Here is a 14,444-nt window from a genome sequence, read left to right on the forward strand (position 1 = left end):
CCCGTTGCAGGTTGCGACCGAACTGGGTTCCCATTTCTCCTCTGTTAGTTCTGGTTCTCATCTCCCCCAATCCTTCCTTCTTCATAAGCCTCTTCTTGAATCTCGTCCTTTAAATTTCTGTACTTATCTTCACCTTCCCTATAATGATCCCCTCTCTCTCTATGAGCTTCAGTCTGCCCTAGCCCTTTGTGGTTCTACGGCAGCGGGCTCCGATGGCGTTCATTATAAAATGCTTCGCCATCTCCCTCCGTACACGTCTCAGTATTTACTGAGTCTGTACAATCGGGTCTGGGAGTCGTCGTCGGTCCCTGAAGACTGGCTCGATGCTGTTGTCCTCCCTGTTCGGAAACCAGGGTCTCTCGGGTCATCCCCCAATGACTTCCGCCCTATTGCCCTCACGAGCTGTGTCTGCAAGCTCTTTGAACATATGGTTACCGTTCGTTTGATGTGGTTCTTAGAACACTATAACCATCTCTCTCCTTCTCAATTTGGTTTTCGCAAGTGCCGCAGCACAACGGATGTCCTGGTGAACTTGGAGGTCTATATTCGTACTGCTTTGCTGCAAAGACCTCCGATGTTGCCTGGAAAAGGCTTACGACACTACCTGGCGGTATCATATTCTGTCTCAACTTCATTCTGTTGGCCTTCGTGGGAACCTCCCTCTCTTCCTCCAGAGCTTCCTCTCTCGTCGTTCCTTTCGTGTGCGGCTTGGTACTGCTCTCTCTGCCCCGTTTCGGCAGTATGAGGGTGTACCCCAGGGTAGTGTTCTGAGCACTACTCTTTTTCTAGTTGCCCTCAACGGTCTTCTTTCTTCTCTTCCTTCTGGCGTCCCCAGAAGGACGCCAGAAGAACTCTGAACTTGAACTCTGCTCTCTATGTTGTTGATCTTACCCTTTGCTGTCGGGGTAATGATTCACCTCTCCTTCAACGGCGGCTTCAACTTGCGATTGATGCCGTGTCGTCTTGGGCCACCGATCATGGCTTCAAGTTCTCTGCGTCTAAGACTTGTGCTATGACTTTTACTCGGAAGCATGTCGTTCTTCGTCCCTCTTTGTCGCTTTATGGTCATCCCATTGTGTACAGGGATTCCACAAAGCTCTTGGGGTTAGTCTTTGACACTCGTTTGTCTTGGTCAGCCCATATCTCTTACTTCCGAGTTGAGTGCTCTAAGGCCCTTAACCTTCTTAAGGTTTTGTCCCACACTTGGGGAGCGGCTAGACGCACACTCCTATATTTGCACTCCTCTCTCGTCCTGTCTAAACTCGATTATGGTTGCCCTGCTTACTCTTCTGCTTCTCCTTCTACTCTTCGCCGTCTTGATGCTTTGCACCATACTGCGTCTCAGCTCTGGTGCCTTTCGTTCGACTCCCGCCCTCAGTTTGTATGTTGACACTGGCTTTCTCTCTCTTCAGGACTGCCGTGATCGCTACTGTCTTCGCTATCTTGCACGGTCCTTACAGCATCCTTCCTCTCGCCTCTGTCGTGCTTTGACTTTTCCTCCTCCTGTAGCTCCTGTTCCTCTTCATCGTCTCCCACTTTCTGTCCGGTTATTTCGCTTGCAGGATTCTCTTTCTGTTCATATTTCTAATGTTTCTCCTCATATTGTTCCTTCCTTGCCTCCGTGGAGAGTCCCCCTTCCCAAGTTTTGTACGTCCTTGACTTGTATTACTAAAGCCTTTACCCCTCCTACAATTCTGAAAAGCCTCTTCCTTGAGCACTTTTCTTCGCACTCCCACTCTATTTCCATCTTTACCGATGGGTCTAATTCTGCGGACGGTGTGGGCTACTCTGTTGTTTTTCCTGACCATACTTATATGTGTCACCTCCCTTCGGAGGCTAGCATCTTTACGGCGGAACTTTATGCTATTCTCTATGCTCTCTGTCTCTTGCTTTCTCATTCTCATTCCTCCTTTGTGGTTGTAGTTGACTCTCGTAGTGCCCTCATGGCTCTTGGGTCCTTTAATCCTGTCCACCCAGTGGTCATCGAGATTCAGCAATGGCTGTTTCTTATTTCTAGTAAATTTAAATCGGTAGAATTTTGCTGGGTTCCCAGCCATATTGGTGTTTATTTCAATGAGTGTGCAGATGCTGCCGCTAAGGACGCTATCCGTTCTTGTCCCATCTCCCGTAAAGGTGTTCCTTATTCCGACTTTTATCCTGTTATTCATTCCTCCACCCTTGCCCGTTGGCAGGGTTGTTGGTCCTCTGTGGTTAGTAACAAGCTGCGTACTCTCAAATGTAGTGTGTCCCCGTGGCCTTCCTCCTACCACCGTAACCGGCGGTGGGAAACTACCTTGGCACGGCTGCGGGTTGGCCATACTCGCTTACCCCACGGTCATTTAATGGAGCACCGCCCTGCTCCTTATTGTCCGAATTGCGTTGTCCCTCTTACAGTTGTGCATATCCTTGTTGAATGTCCTGACTTCCAGGACGAGCGTGTGTCTTGCTTTCCGACTGTCCCTCGCGGTCACTTGTCCCTCGATAGAATTCTAGGTGAATCGGATACTTTTGATATCGTTCACCTTATGCGTTTTTGTTCTCGTATTGGCTTTCTTGGTGATATTTAGCGCCCTCTGATTATTTCGCACTTTGATGGTGCTACATAGCCTTCCCGGTTTGGTGCCTTCTTTTGATAATTACCTTACCTTACCTGGTCTGACGCGACGCTTGAATGCGTTTTGTAATAACTTATTACATTTTCAAAGACTTTAGTTTACACACACACTGCTGTAACCTGAAAACACTAAACAGAGTCTTACTTATGCCTAAACTGTTGTTGTTGTTTCAGATTTAGCTACTATGGACGAGGTGTCCATGTAGCACGAGCTATGGTGAGCCTGTAATTGAGTTTGGTTATACATGATAACCTTTTTCCTGTGATATTTGGGTCTAAGTTTAAAATGGAGGAGGGGATTTCTCCTTTTTCCCTGCTTATTTATCGCGTCTGTTTTAGTGCACTGGTTTTAATCTTGTTTTATTAACATTATCTTGGTGGCGGATGTAGCTTCAGAATGCTCACTAATGAGTCCCATTCCTCAACAGCTTTTCTAATTATTGTAGTCGCGGTGGAATGTGCATCTAATGCCGCTGCTGTTGTTGGATTAATGTTGAGTTTGATGCGCAGGAGTTCAGTAGCTTCACATTACAGTAAGTAGTGCAATAATGGCGCCTCTGCTTCAGTTTCACAGATTTGACGCTCTTTAACTATTGGGTTCATTACCTCCCAGCAGCACTTGTAACCAAGTCTGAGTCTGTGTATGGCTACTTCAATGTGTCTGGATATCTTTTTGCCAGGCTTGAAAGAGGAGTAACCAGTGGATTGTTCGTACCATATCGCAGTGGATCTTCCTTCAGCTACTTTGGCTCTGTGGCGACTTTTGGTAGTTGAGAATATTTTCTTCTTGATTTGCTCCTTAATCTGTGAGAAACTTGGAGGTATTTGAACCTGTACAACAGGTAGAGCAGTGGCAGTTTTTGCTAGTGAGTCTGCCTTTTCATTACCATCTATGCCAATGTGACTTGGTATCCAATTTAGGGTGATTGACAGCCCTCGATTATGGGTGTCTTTTCCTATATGTTGAATTTCTGTGAGTTGTATATTATCTTTCTGCTGACTGGATAACAATGCCTGGAGCGAAGATTTAGAGTCTGTATGAATGATGACATCATGTAAATTATTCTCAATTGTATAGTTTATTGCCTCCTTCAGGGCATATAATTCTGTTTGAAATGTTGAGCACCCACTATTCATGCTCCAGTAAGCTTCATGGTTGGTAGTGTAAACTGCTGCCCCAGCAGAACCTTTTTCTTGATCAACTGATCCGTCTGTGAAGATGTGAGTCGTTGTGGGTCTAGAGATAGTTTCCATTTGTTGTTCTATTACTTCCTTGAGCCTCTGCGGGTCACATGCTGATTTTTTAACTGGTAATCTTTCAATGATTATCTTTAGATTCGATTCTTCCCATGGAGGAGGCTGTCAAAAGTGTTGATATGGTCTATCTTCCCCTTTGTTTGTAATGGTCCATTTCAGGTCCATTTTCTCTAAAATCTTGACCACCTTATCCATCCATGAGCTTGTTCTATACTGTAGGTTTTTCTGAAAGGATCTCTGTATGCTGTCTTTGACAGTCTGGCGGTTATTCCAGTAAGTTTTCCCTATTATGGTGGCTATCCTTTGTTTCATCCTGTTTTCTAATGCTGGTAAATTTGTTTCCATTCTAAGGTTCTCTCTACGCGTCCATATAGGTGCTCCCAGCATTGTTCTCAGAGCATCTTTTTAAGACACTTCCAGTTTATCCCATTGGTTATCACTGAGGGATGTAAGAGCAGGAGCAGCATAGTCGATGAGTGACCTAACTGCTTGAACGTAGTACATTTTGAGTACTGGTAGAGATGCACCCTCTCTATGACTGGCCAGGGAGCGCAAAGCTGAGTTTCTGGCTTTACAGCGTTGCCGAAGATATTCAATTTCTTGAGTGAATTTCAACTGGTTGTCTATTATGACTCCTAGGTATTGAAAAGAGGTAACCCACTCAATTTCTTGTCCTTGTATTGCCAGTCTGATGTCTTGAGTTCTCATTTTAACGGCCATAGCTTTTGTTTTATTGCTGTTTATTTTCACTGCTATGCGTTCCGCTTCCCTGCTGATAATATCTAGGTATTTTTGTGCATGGTTCCTTGCACCTTTGCCATTGATGATGACCACAAAGTTCGTCTGCATAGTTAAGAAGTTTGGCTTTTGGTAGCTTGAGCTTCATGAATTGTTCCATGAGACAGTTGAAGAGGAAGGGGCTTAGTATTCCTCCCTGCGGAGTTCCATTTTCCATCCTCTTTTAGGTCAATGTTTTTCCTTGGAATTTGACTTTAGCTTCTCGGTTAAGCAGGCTTCCTTTGGCAAAAGCAAGAGCGTGTCCTTTGATTTCCTTATCCACGAGGCAGCACAGTGTAGCTGGAGCACTTGCTAACTCGAAGGCTTTTTCAAGGTCTAGAAAAATAAGGATTCCAGGTTTGTCATTGATTTTATCCAGGAGGGAGGTAAGGCATTCTGTGGTTCCAACACCTTTTCTGTAAGCAAACATATTTTGGTGTAGTGGATTGGCTTTCCATTCAATTCGATCAAGGGCCATTCTTTCTGCAGTTTTGGCCAGACAGCGTGTTAATGAAATGGGTCTTGGATTTCCTGGGTCTTTAGGTTTTGGAATGGGAACTGTAATTGCACTGTTCCAAGAGAGTGGTCGGGTTCTTGTCACCCATACTCTGTTGATGAGATTCAAGAAGGCTTGTTCACCCTCTTCTCCTAGCTTGGCTAGCATGTTGTAAGTGATTTTGTCCTCACCTGGAGCTGTATTTTTAGTTTTCTTTGTAGCACTTTTGAGTTCTTTCAGATTGAAAGGTTGGTCTAGTTCGTCAGGTAAGGCTAAAGCATCATCTATTTTTTTCCATCTTGCTGCTTGAAGTCTTTGTTGGTGAGTCAGAGTTGCTTGAGGAAGTTGAGTGGAACTGGCTCTTGAAGCAAATAGATTTGCTAGCCTTTCTGCTTCTTGCTCTGGATGAACATTGTGCAGCGGAGCAGGAGGCGATTTTCCTTTGGCCTTGTTGATCTGCCACTAGATGTCGCCCAAGGACGTATGCTGATTTAGCTTGGCACACCACTCGAGCCATTTTTCTTCTCTGATTTTTGCGGTTTCTTCGTGCACATGATCTCGGACAGCTCTAAGATGTCCTAGATTAGCTTCGGTTCTATATCTTCTGAAATTCTTTCATGCACGATTTAGTCTGTTATGTAGCTCTTTGATCCTATCACAGTAATACCAATGGTCCTTATGTTGTTGGGTAATTGTTTTCCTCTTGGGGATGGCGTGATTTGCTGCTCTATGTATTGCATTTACTAAATCTTTTTCCATTTCTTCGGTGTTGTCAGGAGGAGTGTAGTTTTGGTGCCAAGTTTCGAGAGCTTCCTGAAACTTCGTCCAATCTGCCTTGATAAAGTCCCATCCGGGCTCGGGAGCTGGAGGTCTAGGAGGTAGTGCTATATTAATAACTGTTTTTGTAGCAAAGTGGTCACTAGTCAGAACATGATCAACTGACCAATGACACAACTCATAAATACTGGTGGAAACAAACGTGAGATCCAACTTTCCCCCACCAGTGTGAGTTGGTTCTGTCGAATTAAGCAGACTGATTTCTGGCGATTAATCCAAAAGGTGTTCAATATGTCTTCCGTTGGCATCGGTTCTTGGTGAATCAAGTAGTAGTTCACTATGAGCGTTTTGCCTAAACTAAACAGCTTGTCTTATATACTCACATTTGGGTGAGGTGATATGTTGCAACAGATTTGGATGAGGTGAACAAACTTTTGACAAACACAAGACAGAACACGGAACAATGGGTATTAATTGGGTAAATGAGAGGGAAGAATGGAAGTAACTGCAAAGGGCCTATTGACTCATACTTCCTCTTGATTCTTCTATATTGGTATGGAGTCTTGAAGTGGGTAGAATATAGACATACCAGAAAACATTCTAAGGAAACTACTCCAAGCTTGTACTAAAGAGGCACCCTTCTTGAGCCTAGATGGGCACATATATAAGCAAGTAGATGGGATCACCATGGGTTCTCCTCTAGGTGTCCTGTTTGCTAACTTCTACATGGGTACTATCGAACAGAAAGTCTTAGTTGACATGAACTTGAAACCTGCCATATACTGCAGGTATGTTGACGACATTTTTACTCAGGTACCTGATGTCAGACGTCTGCAGGAGCTGAAGGAGGCAATGGAGTGGAATTCTGTGTTGAGTTTCACTTACGAGATGGAGAAGGATGGGAAGCTGCCCTTTCTAGATGTAACAGTCATGGAAAGAAGCGGAGGTTTCCACACTGCAGTCTACACTAAGGAAACAAACATAGGAATGTGCCTCAATGCCAACAGTGACTGCCCAGACAGGTACAAGAGGAGTGTTGTCAAAGCTTACGTCGACCGTGCCCTCAGCCACAGCTCAGGATGGAAGCAAGTCGATGAAGAATTCTGTAGGGTAAGGCAGGTCCTAGTCAACAACGGCTTCTCCAATGGTTTCGTGGAAGACATCATAAAAAGGAGGGTGAAACATCATGCAACCTCTGAAGAGTCAACTAACACAACACCTATACCCCCTATTAGACTATTTTACAGGAACTTCTTTTCCACAGCTCATAAAACGGAGGAAAGATATAGTCCTGAAAGATATTGTTGATAGGAATGTTATCCCTACAGCCAAAAATCAGAAGATAAAATTTACGATTTACTATAAAACCAAAAAAAAAACGGCCAACCTACTCATGAAAAACTCTTCAGACACAAAGCAGAACGCCTTATAGGAGACCAACGTATTCTATGCCTTCAAATGCCCACTTGGGGACTGTAAGACCCAAAAAACTCAGTATATAGGCATGACAATTCCTATAGGTTGGAGTTGGTATTTGGCTGATTATTGGGTGTAGTGGGTTACCTGGTTTGTGTGTCTTAACAGTGCTTAACCTATCACCTGGCAAAAAGACTTAACGAGCTCCTAACTCCATACACTCCAAGCAAGTATAGTCTACAATCATCAGCAGATTTCCTAGAATTAATCAAATCTACGCGACTGCTTCATGTCTGGCAATCTTTCCCTGTGTCTTACGACAGATGAGACCATGGCTGCCGTATTGGTCTGCCCGTGCATGGCCGCAAATACACCGGTGCTCGGTGGAGATAGGGGCGGCAAGGCGCAGAGCAACACCAATACTTAGGGTCCGATGGTCCAGGTGGGTGCCCAAGGCGGAATAAGGGACTGCAACAGGAAGTCCCCGGCATGGGGCGCTTGCACAGCTAGAAGACGCGCTTTGTCCTTCCTGGAAGCTGCCTCCAGCAATGATGTGGCGATGTTCTCCACTATGGGGCTATCCCATTTGGACTGTTTGCAATCATTTGCAATCATGGCTCCTTCCGCGAATTTGGGGTCATGAATCCCAATGGCGTCTCTTAGGTGTTCCGGTAGTATTTCCTTAACTAATTCACCTGTTGCACTGTCGAGGATAAGAATGCCGGCAATGCTAACTGTGTCGCCTTGCGAATACCTATCCCCCCGAGTCTAACTGGGAGCGTTGCTTGGTCCCATTGGTCATCTTGGTGGGAGAGGGTTAACACTTTCACGGTTATTGACCTTAGGAGTGTGTCATATTCTGTTAATTTTGGGCTGTCGAAGGAGGGAGCACACCTTAGGAAATAGGTCAGTCTGGGCAAAGCCAGGCACCTTGTGAGAAGGTACAAAGCATCGTGGGCGTCCAAAGCCCCTATTCTTCCCTCCATCCTCCTCAGGTCGTTCAGCTTTTCTTCGAGGACTACCTCAATGGCGCTCGAGCCCAGAGGTGCCCCTAGCAGCACACTGTCGGTGGGAGCGATCACTTGGGCTCCTGGCAATACGATTCGCACTGCATCTATGGTTGGTTGGCTAGATGAGATGATTTCACACTTTAATGGGTTTAGGGTGAGTCCTAACTCCTCTCCCTTAGATTTCACCAGCTGTAGATCTTCTAGCAGGGACTCCTGTGTCCCTGCCAGGGTGCCATCGTCCAGGAACCAGATGTTGAGTTCGCTGGTCAACCTGCTTGTGACCTCTTTAACAGCCATGCAAAAAAGAAAAGGGGCAAGTGGGTCTCCCTGCTGGACACCTTCTGCAGAAACAACTTCATGTTCCCCAAACAGCAGCGTCGATTCCCTACTGTACCCTGCTGAGACGAAGGGGAGTAGAGAAGGAAAGGTTGTTAGAACTGCTTCCAGTACCACATCCCTTTTTACCTGGTTGAAGGCATTTTTAAAGTCTAATTTAATTAATGCCTTATTTTCTGGGAGGTGCTTGATATAGGCTCGTGCTGCATGAGCTGCTGCTTCACAGCCATGGGGGACACCAAAACCTAGTTGATGGGGGTCGAAGCATCGTCGCAGCGTCTATGCTAATTTTTCTGACAGCTGCCCTAGCAACAAGGCGCCGAAGTGTGTTACCCACGGCAATGGGTCTGACTCCATCTTTCTTCATTGGGGCACAAAGGGATGCTCCAAAGAAAAAGGGTTTAATTGTATCTGGGATCGATCAACCCATCTGGGATCTGGGATATATATATGTATATGACAATGTCAGACCACGGAGGAAAAATGAAACAGGAAATTTCCTGTTTCATTTTTCCTCCGTGGTCTGACATTGTCACATTCTTAATCACGTGTTTATTTTCGTGATATACACACATATATGTATATATATATATATATTAATATATTTTGGTAGCAGTCTTTCCTGTAGACATATATTATTAAATATGACCGAAAAAGTAAGATTAATAATTCTAACACGAATTTTCTCAATCTTTCGTACATTTCGCTTCACTGTTGGAGGTAAATCAAAAATCAATTCTCCAAAATTCATTTTTATTTCTAGTCTGACGCGACACGAGCGCGTTTCGTAAAACTTATTACATTTTCAAAGACTTTAGTTCACAAATACACAACTGAATAGAACTTACGCATCTCCGATTTTATATCTACATTTGAGTGAGGTGGAAGGGGTGATGTGGCATTAACACAAGACAGAACAAGATGTGGTATTAATAGGGTATTAATTTCATCAACACAAGACAGAACAAGAGTATTAATAGGGTATTAATTTCATCAACACAAGACAGAACACGAAACAATGGATATTGAATAGAAGTGTTTGTAGAAAGCCTATTGGTCCATATTTCTTGATGCTTCTATATTGGAGCGGAGTCTTGAGGTGGGTAGAATATAGTTGTGTATATACTGTGCACAACTATATTCTACCCACCTCAAGACTCCGCTCCAATATAGAAGCATCAAGAAATATGGACCAATAGGCTTTCTACAAACACTTCTATTCAATATCCATTGTTTCGTGTTCTGTCTTGTGTTGATGAAATTAATACCCTATTAATACTCTTGTTCTGTCTTGTGTTGATGAAATTAATACCCTATTAATACCACATCTTGTTCTGTCTTGTGTTAATGCCACATCACCCCTTCCACCTCACTCAAATGTAGATAAAATCGGAGATGCGTAAGTTCTATTCAGTTGTGTATTTGTGAACTAAAGTCTTTGAAAATGTAATAAGTTTTACGAAACGCGCTCGTGTCGCGTCAGACTAGAAATAAAAATGAATTTTGGAGAATTGATTTTTGATTTACCTCCAACAGTGAAGCGAAATGTACGAAAGATTGAGAAAATTCGTGTTAGAATTATTAATCTTACTTTTTCGGTCATATTTAATAATATATATATATATATATATATATATATATATATATATATATATATATATATATATATATATATATATATATATATATATATATATATATATATATATATATATATATATATTATAATAATAATAATAATAATAATAATAGATTGGAGGATATGACTTATGACGAAAATGTATTGATGGCAGCATCTTGGGTACCGGTGTGTGAGTGAGGAGTCTTGCACCCGGGGCGGCTGGAGCCTTCACACACAAGAGGACACAGAGGAAGGACCGGCCAGGCGCCTTTGTGTCCGCTGTCATGGTCAGTTCCTTCCCACTATCAGGCTTTCCGTTTGTCAAATTTCTGAATTGTAATTTTTTAACAATTTTATTCAGATTGAGCCTAAATATGAGATATTTATAATTGTTTTTATTATATTATATAAAAAAATTGAATAATATGTTGATATTCAAACATTTATTGGATTAAAATACCATTCAATATTTCGTGATGATGGGGGTAGGAGGCAGGTGCAGTGAGTGGTGCAAGGGAGCGACCATCACCAGCGAGGACCCCGGGCGCTCACTGCGGGCCTGCCAGAGGGTGGATGGCAGCCTCAACATCTCCGTCGCTGGCGGCTGTGAGTATTGCTTACTTAATAATGCCAATCATGTAAGTACATAAATATAAATGCTATTATTCTAAACATTTTCAGCTGTTAATGCAATGGTATCCAACATCCGCCAGAGCTGGCACCATTAGCCACCTAGAGGCAGGTGACGATTTGCAGGGATTTGACTCTGAAGTTAGGTCCATGAATTCATGAATTCTCCTTCCCGAGCCCGGCTCAGGGCTTGGCTTAACCCTAGATAATTTGATGGATGAACCTGTTGCTTGGAATGGTTCAGCATGCCAACATGTCTACGACAACCATAGCTTGTCTGGACGTCGAACAGTAACTTAACCACATGTCTCATAAATACCTCAACTTGGCATCACTGTCGGCTCTAACAAGAGAACGAAAGAGGAGCTTAACCAACGTATAGGATCATGTAAAAGTCGACTCAGGGCACTTAATGGAATGGACCTTATCAGGGGGTAGGTTTTTTAAAACTCAACTTAACTTTACTTTACTTATATTCTAACGGACAGAGACCCCTACCACATCCCTGATAATTAATATAAAATTATCCACAGCAACTACTACTTACTACTGCTGTTGTCAATCAATCAGTAATGGACACTGGAGTGCATATTATAGGATCACCCTGAAATCATCTTATACACGGAGAGGGGTTCAACATCACCTTTACTTGGGGAAACGGCTTCAGTCTGGCCTATTGGTCATGAATACACACCCTGTCGAGCCGCTGTGACTCCCCCACACTCTCCTTGTTTAGGGACGATCTCTTAATTCCCCTTTCATAATATTACTGTCCGCTGTCAACCACTCTGGAACCGTTTCTCTCTCCCTCCCTTTTCCTATAAATCCTCACCAGGACAAGAGGAAAACCAGATGTCTACAAACATTTATTACATGAAGAAACATAGAGATAAAATAATACATTACAATATCATAGGATTCTACAAAACAGCAACCACTTATATAATATCAGTTCTTCACCAAATAACTGCACTAGGCTGCTGCTCAATTTCCACATTCAGCCTTTTGCCTTCTCACTGCTTGTGGCTGGGTAACTTGCATATCAAAATTTATCCAACTGTAAAATAATAACTTTCTCACCTTATATTGCGTCACTCATGCCTTATGCATCCAAGCACTCCCTCTATCATATCAAGGTTACCATACAATTCTCTGTTCTGTGTCCTGAGGTCCACCACTAAGAACATCTGTCTCTGGGTCCTCGAAATCAGGTAGGTAATCCTGCAGTCTCTTCAATATTTGCTGCTACTTGAAGTCCCACTGAATGCCTGTGAAGTTCCTCTATGCGGTTTCATCAAAAAACGTGTAGCACCACTACACTCGAAGTTCCACTCTATCACTGAAGTTCCACTCTATCACTGAAGTTCCACTTTGTAATTGATGTTATACTACTCCACATTTTAAGTTCTACTCCACACTTTAAGTTCTACTCCACACTTTAAGTTCTACTCCACACTTGAAGTTCTACTCCACACTTTAAGTTCTACTCCACACTTGAAGTTCTACTCCACATAATCTTCATCAGACACAAAGCTCCTCCACGAACTTCTCCCCACACAAACCACAGAAAATATGATGAAACGGCACTTGCCCACAGGCGCTCCAAATTAGCGCTACTCCTGGTCGTTTACCAAATCCTCTTGGACTGTCTCTAAATACTTCTCACAGTCCCGACTTGAGTATACACAGTCGCCAGCCAGACTCCACACAGGAAAACCAGCTCAATTTCAACAACTCAAACGATATCTCAAAGTAGGGTCCACACAGGTCACGACCACCATATAGACTTCAGGCCGCCCCGAACATTGGTCAAGATCACAGAGAAATGTTGTACGCCGACCTCGGCAGCTTGTACAATCACACTTTGTACAAGTAGCCTTCACTCCAACACTTAAATGAGAACTATAATCTTTCGTCCCACGAGGGCACCAACGTACGTCTATCCTCGACGACTTTCGCGACTCAAGTGACTCTTTTACGACTTCCATAATGTCGACATCTTTCTTTGTTTTCACAAGATTCTAGCCCTCGGCTTTCATCTCTTCAGCCTTAATTTTTTGACGTTTGCTTAATTACTTGCTTCCCCTGACTCCTACATCCGATCATGTGGGTAGAATAACTCTCACAAGGTAAACTTAATTCATGAGCTACCTGGGCTTCATAACAGCATGGAGCCTCTATTGCGGGGCTTAAAATGATGTACATAGCGTCTGTACACTCCGTCATAGACTATGCTACACCAGTTTTGTGCACCTATTCCCAAAGCGATGTGAAAAGACTTGAAAGCATACAAAATGAAACCATTACAATCATTCTTTGAGTCCCAAAAACTGGGACTCAAAAATTACAATCATATTGCCAGGAAAAAACTAAGGTCTGTGCTACTTACAGGAAGAAACAGGAAAAGCAAAAAAATGGCATCACAGATCAGTTTGCTACCTCGAAAAGCTTCGCCTGCTTAAGCAAGCCCGTGAGCTCATACCTGTAGAGGTGTTACTTTCCTGGGAGGAGGACCCATGTAGGATTATTATCAACTAGACGACACCGAAAAAGTTCAATATAATACCACAAAAAATGAAGGTATAAGAATCTTGAGGAAATATATTGATAAGCTGGAAAAGAAAAAGAACAAATCTACAATGATGGGTCATCTAACCCTGCCATTGGCAGGGCTGGATCAGCATACACTGTAATTAGGAATAATGCCTTTCAAAGCGGAAATGAAGAAAAAACACGTATTAAGTACTGTCTCTTCAACGCCAGCAGAGCTAAGTGCCATTGTTATGGCTTTAAGATTCCTTGAAGGAAACACTAATGGTGCAGTGATATGCACTGATTCAAAAGTATCACTACAAAGCCTTAGAAAAATCAAGCAGAAAACCTTGCGATAGTCAATGAAATGGAGAGAGCTGTGAGGTTATTAACCAATCAGGAAAGAGTCGTAAAATTCCTGTAGATTCCCTCCCATGTTGGAATCTGTGGAAATGAACGAACAGAAGTGCTGGCTACTGAAGGCACTGAAGGAGACTATATTGAATACTTCATACCCAAGACTCTTAAAGTCTTGGGTATGAAGTCAACGGAGTTTAAAGATCCGTTGATCTCTTGTTTGTACAGTGTTCTCTGATTGTGCCTCTGGCACCTCTTCTCTTCACAGGCTCTACTTTGGCTTTACCGCCATATCTATTGCTCCATAAGTTGCTATTTTGTTATGCATATTTACAAGCATATTTACGTGCATATTTTAGTTATATTGCCCGGGATGTGTTGTGCTTGTGCTAACATCAGTTATATAGCCCGGGTTGTGTTGTGTTTGTGCTAACATCAGTTATATAGCCCGGGTTGTGTTGTGTTTGTGCTAACATCAGTTATATTACCCGGGTTGTGTTGTGTTTGTGCTAACATCAGTTATATTACCCGGGTTGTGTTGTGTTTGTGCTAACATCAGTTATATTACCCGGGTTGTGTTGTGTTTGTGCTAACATCAGTTATATTACCCGGGTTGTAGAT

At 43.0% G+C, this 14,444-nt stretch overlaps 1 protein-coding gene across 3 annotated transcripts in view; it reads left to right on the forward strand.

Annotated features, from left to right (window-relative positions):
- Positions 1-14,444, forward strand: part of LOC123759723 (insulin-like growth factor 1 receptor) — a 476,359-nt gene that overhangs the window by 204,918 nt on the left and 256,997 nt on the right. For all 3 annotated transcript variants that reach the window (XM_069317552.1, XM_069317549.1, XM_069317548.1), the window contains 2 exons: positions 10,477-10,591; positions 10,794-10,910. In XM_069317552.1, coding sequence (XP_069173653.1) covers positions 10,477-10,591; positions 10,794-10,910 — 232 coding nt within the window. The remainder of the gene's footprint in view (positions 1-10,476; positions 10,592-10,793; positions 10,911-14,444) is intronic.

Source organism: Procambarus clarkii, chromosome 8 (genome assembly GCF_040958095.1).
Source record: "Procambarus clarkii isolate CNS0578487 chromosome 8, FALCON_Pclarkii_2.0, whole genome shotgun sequence".
Taxonomy (NCBI): Eukaryota; Metazoa; Arthropoda; class Malacostraca; order Decapoda; family Cambaridae; genus Procambarus; species Procambarus clarkii.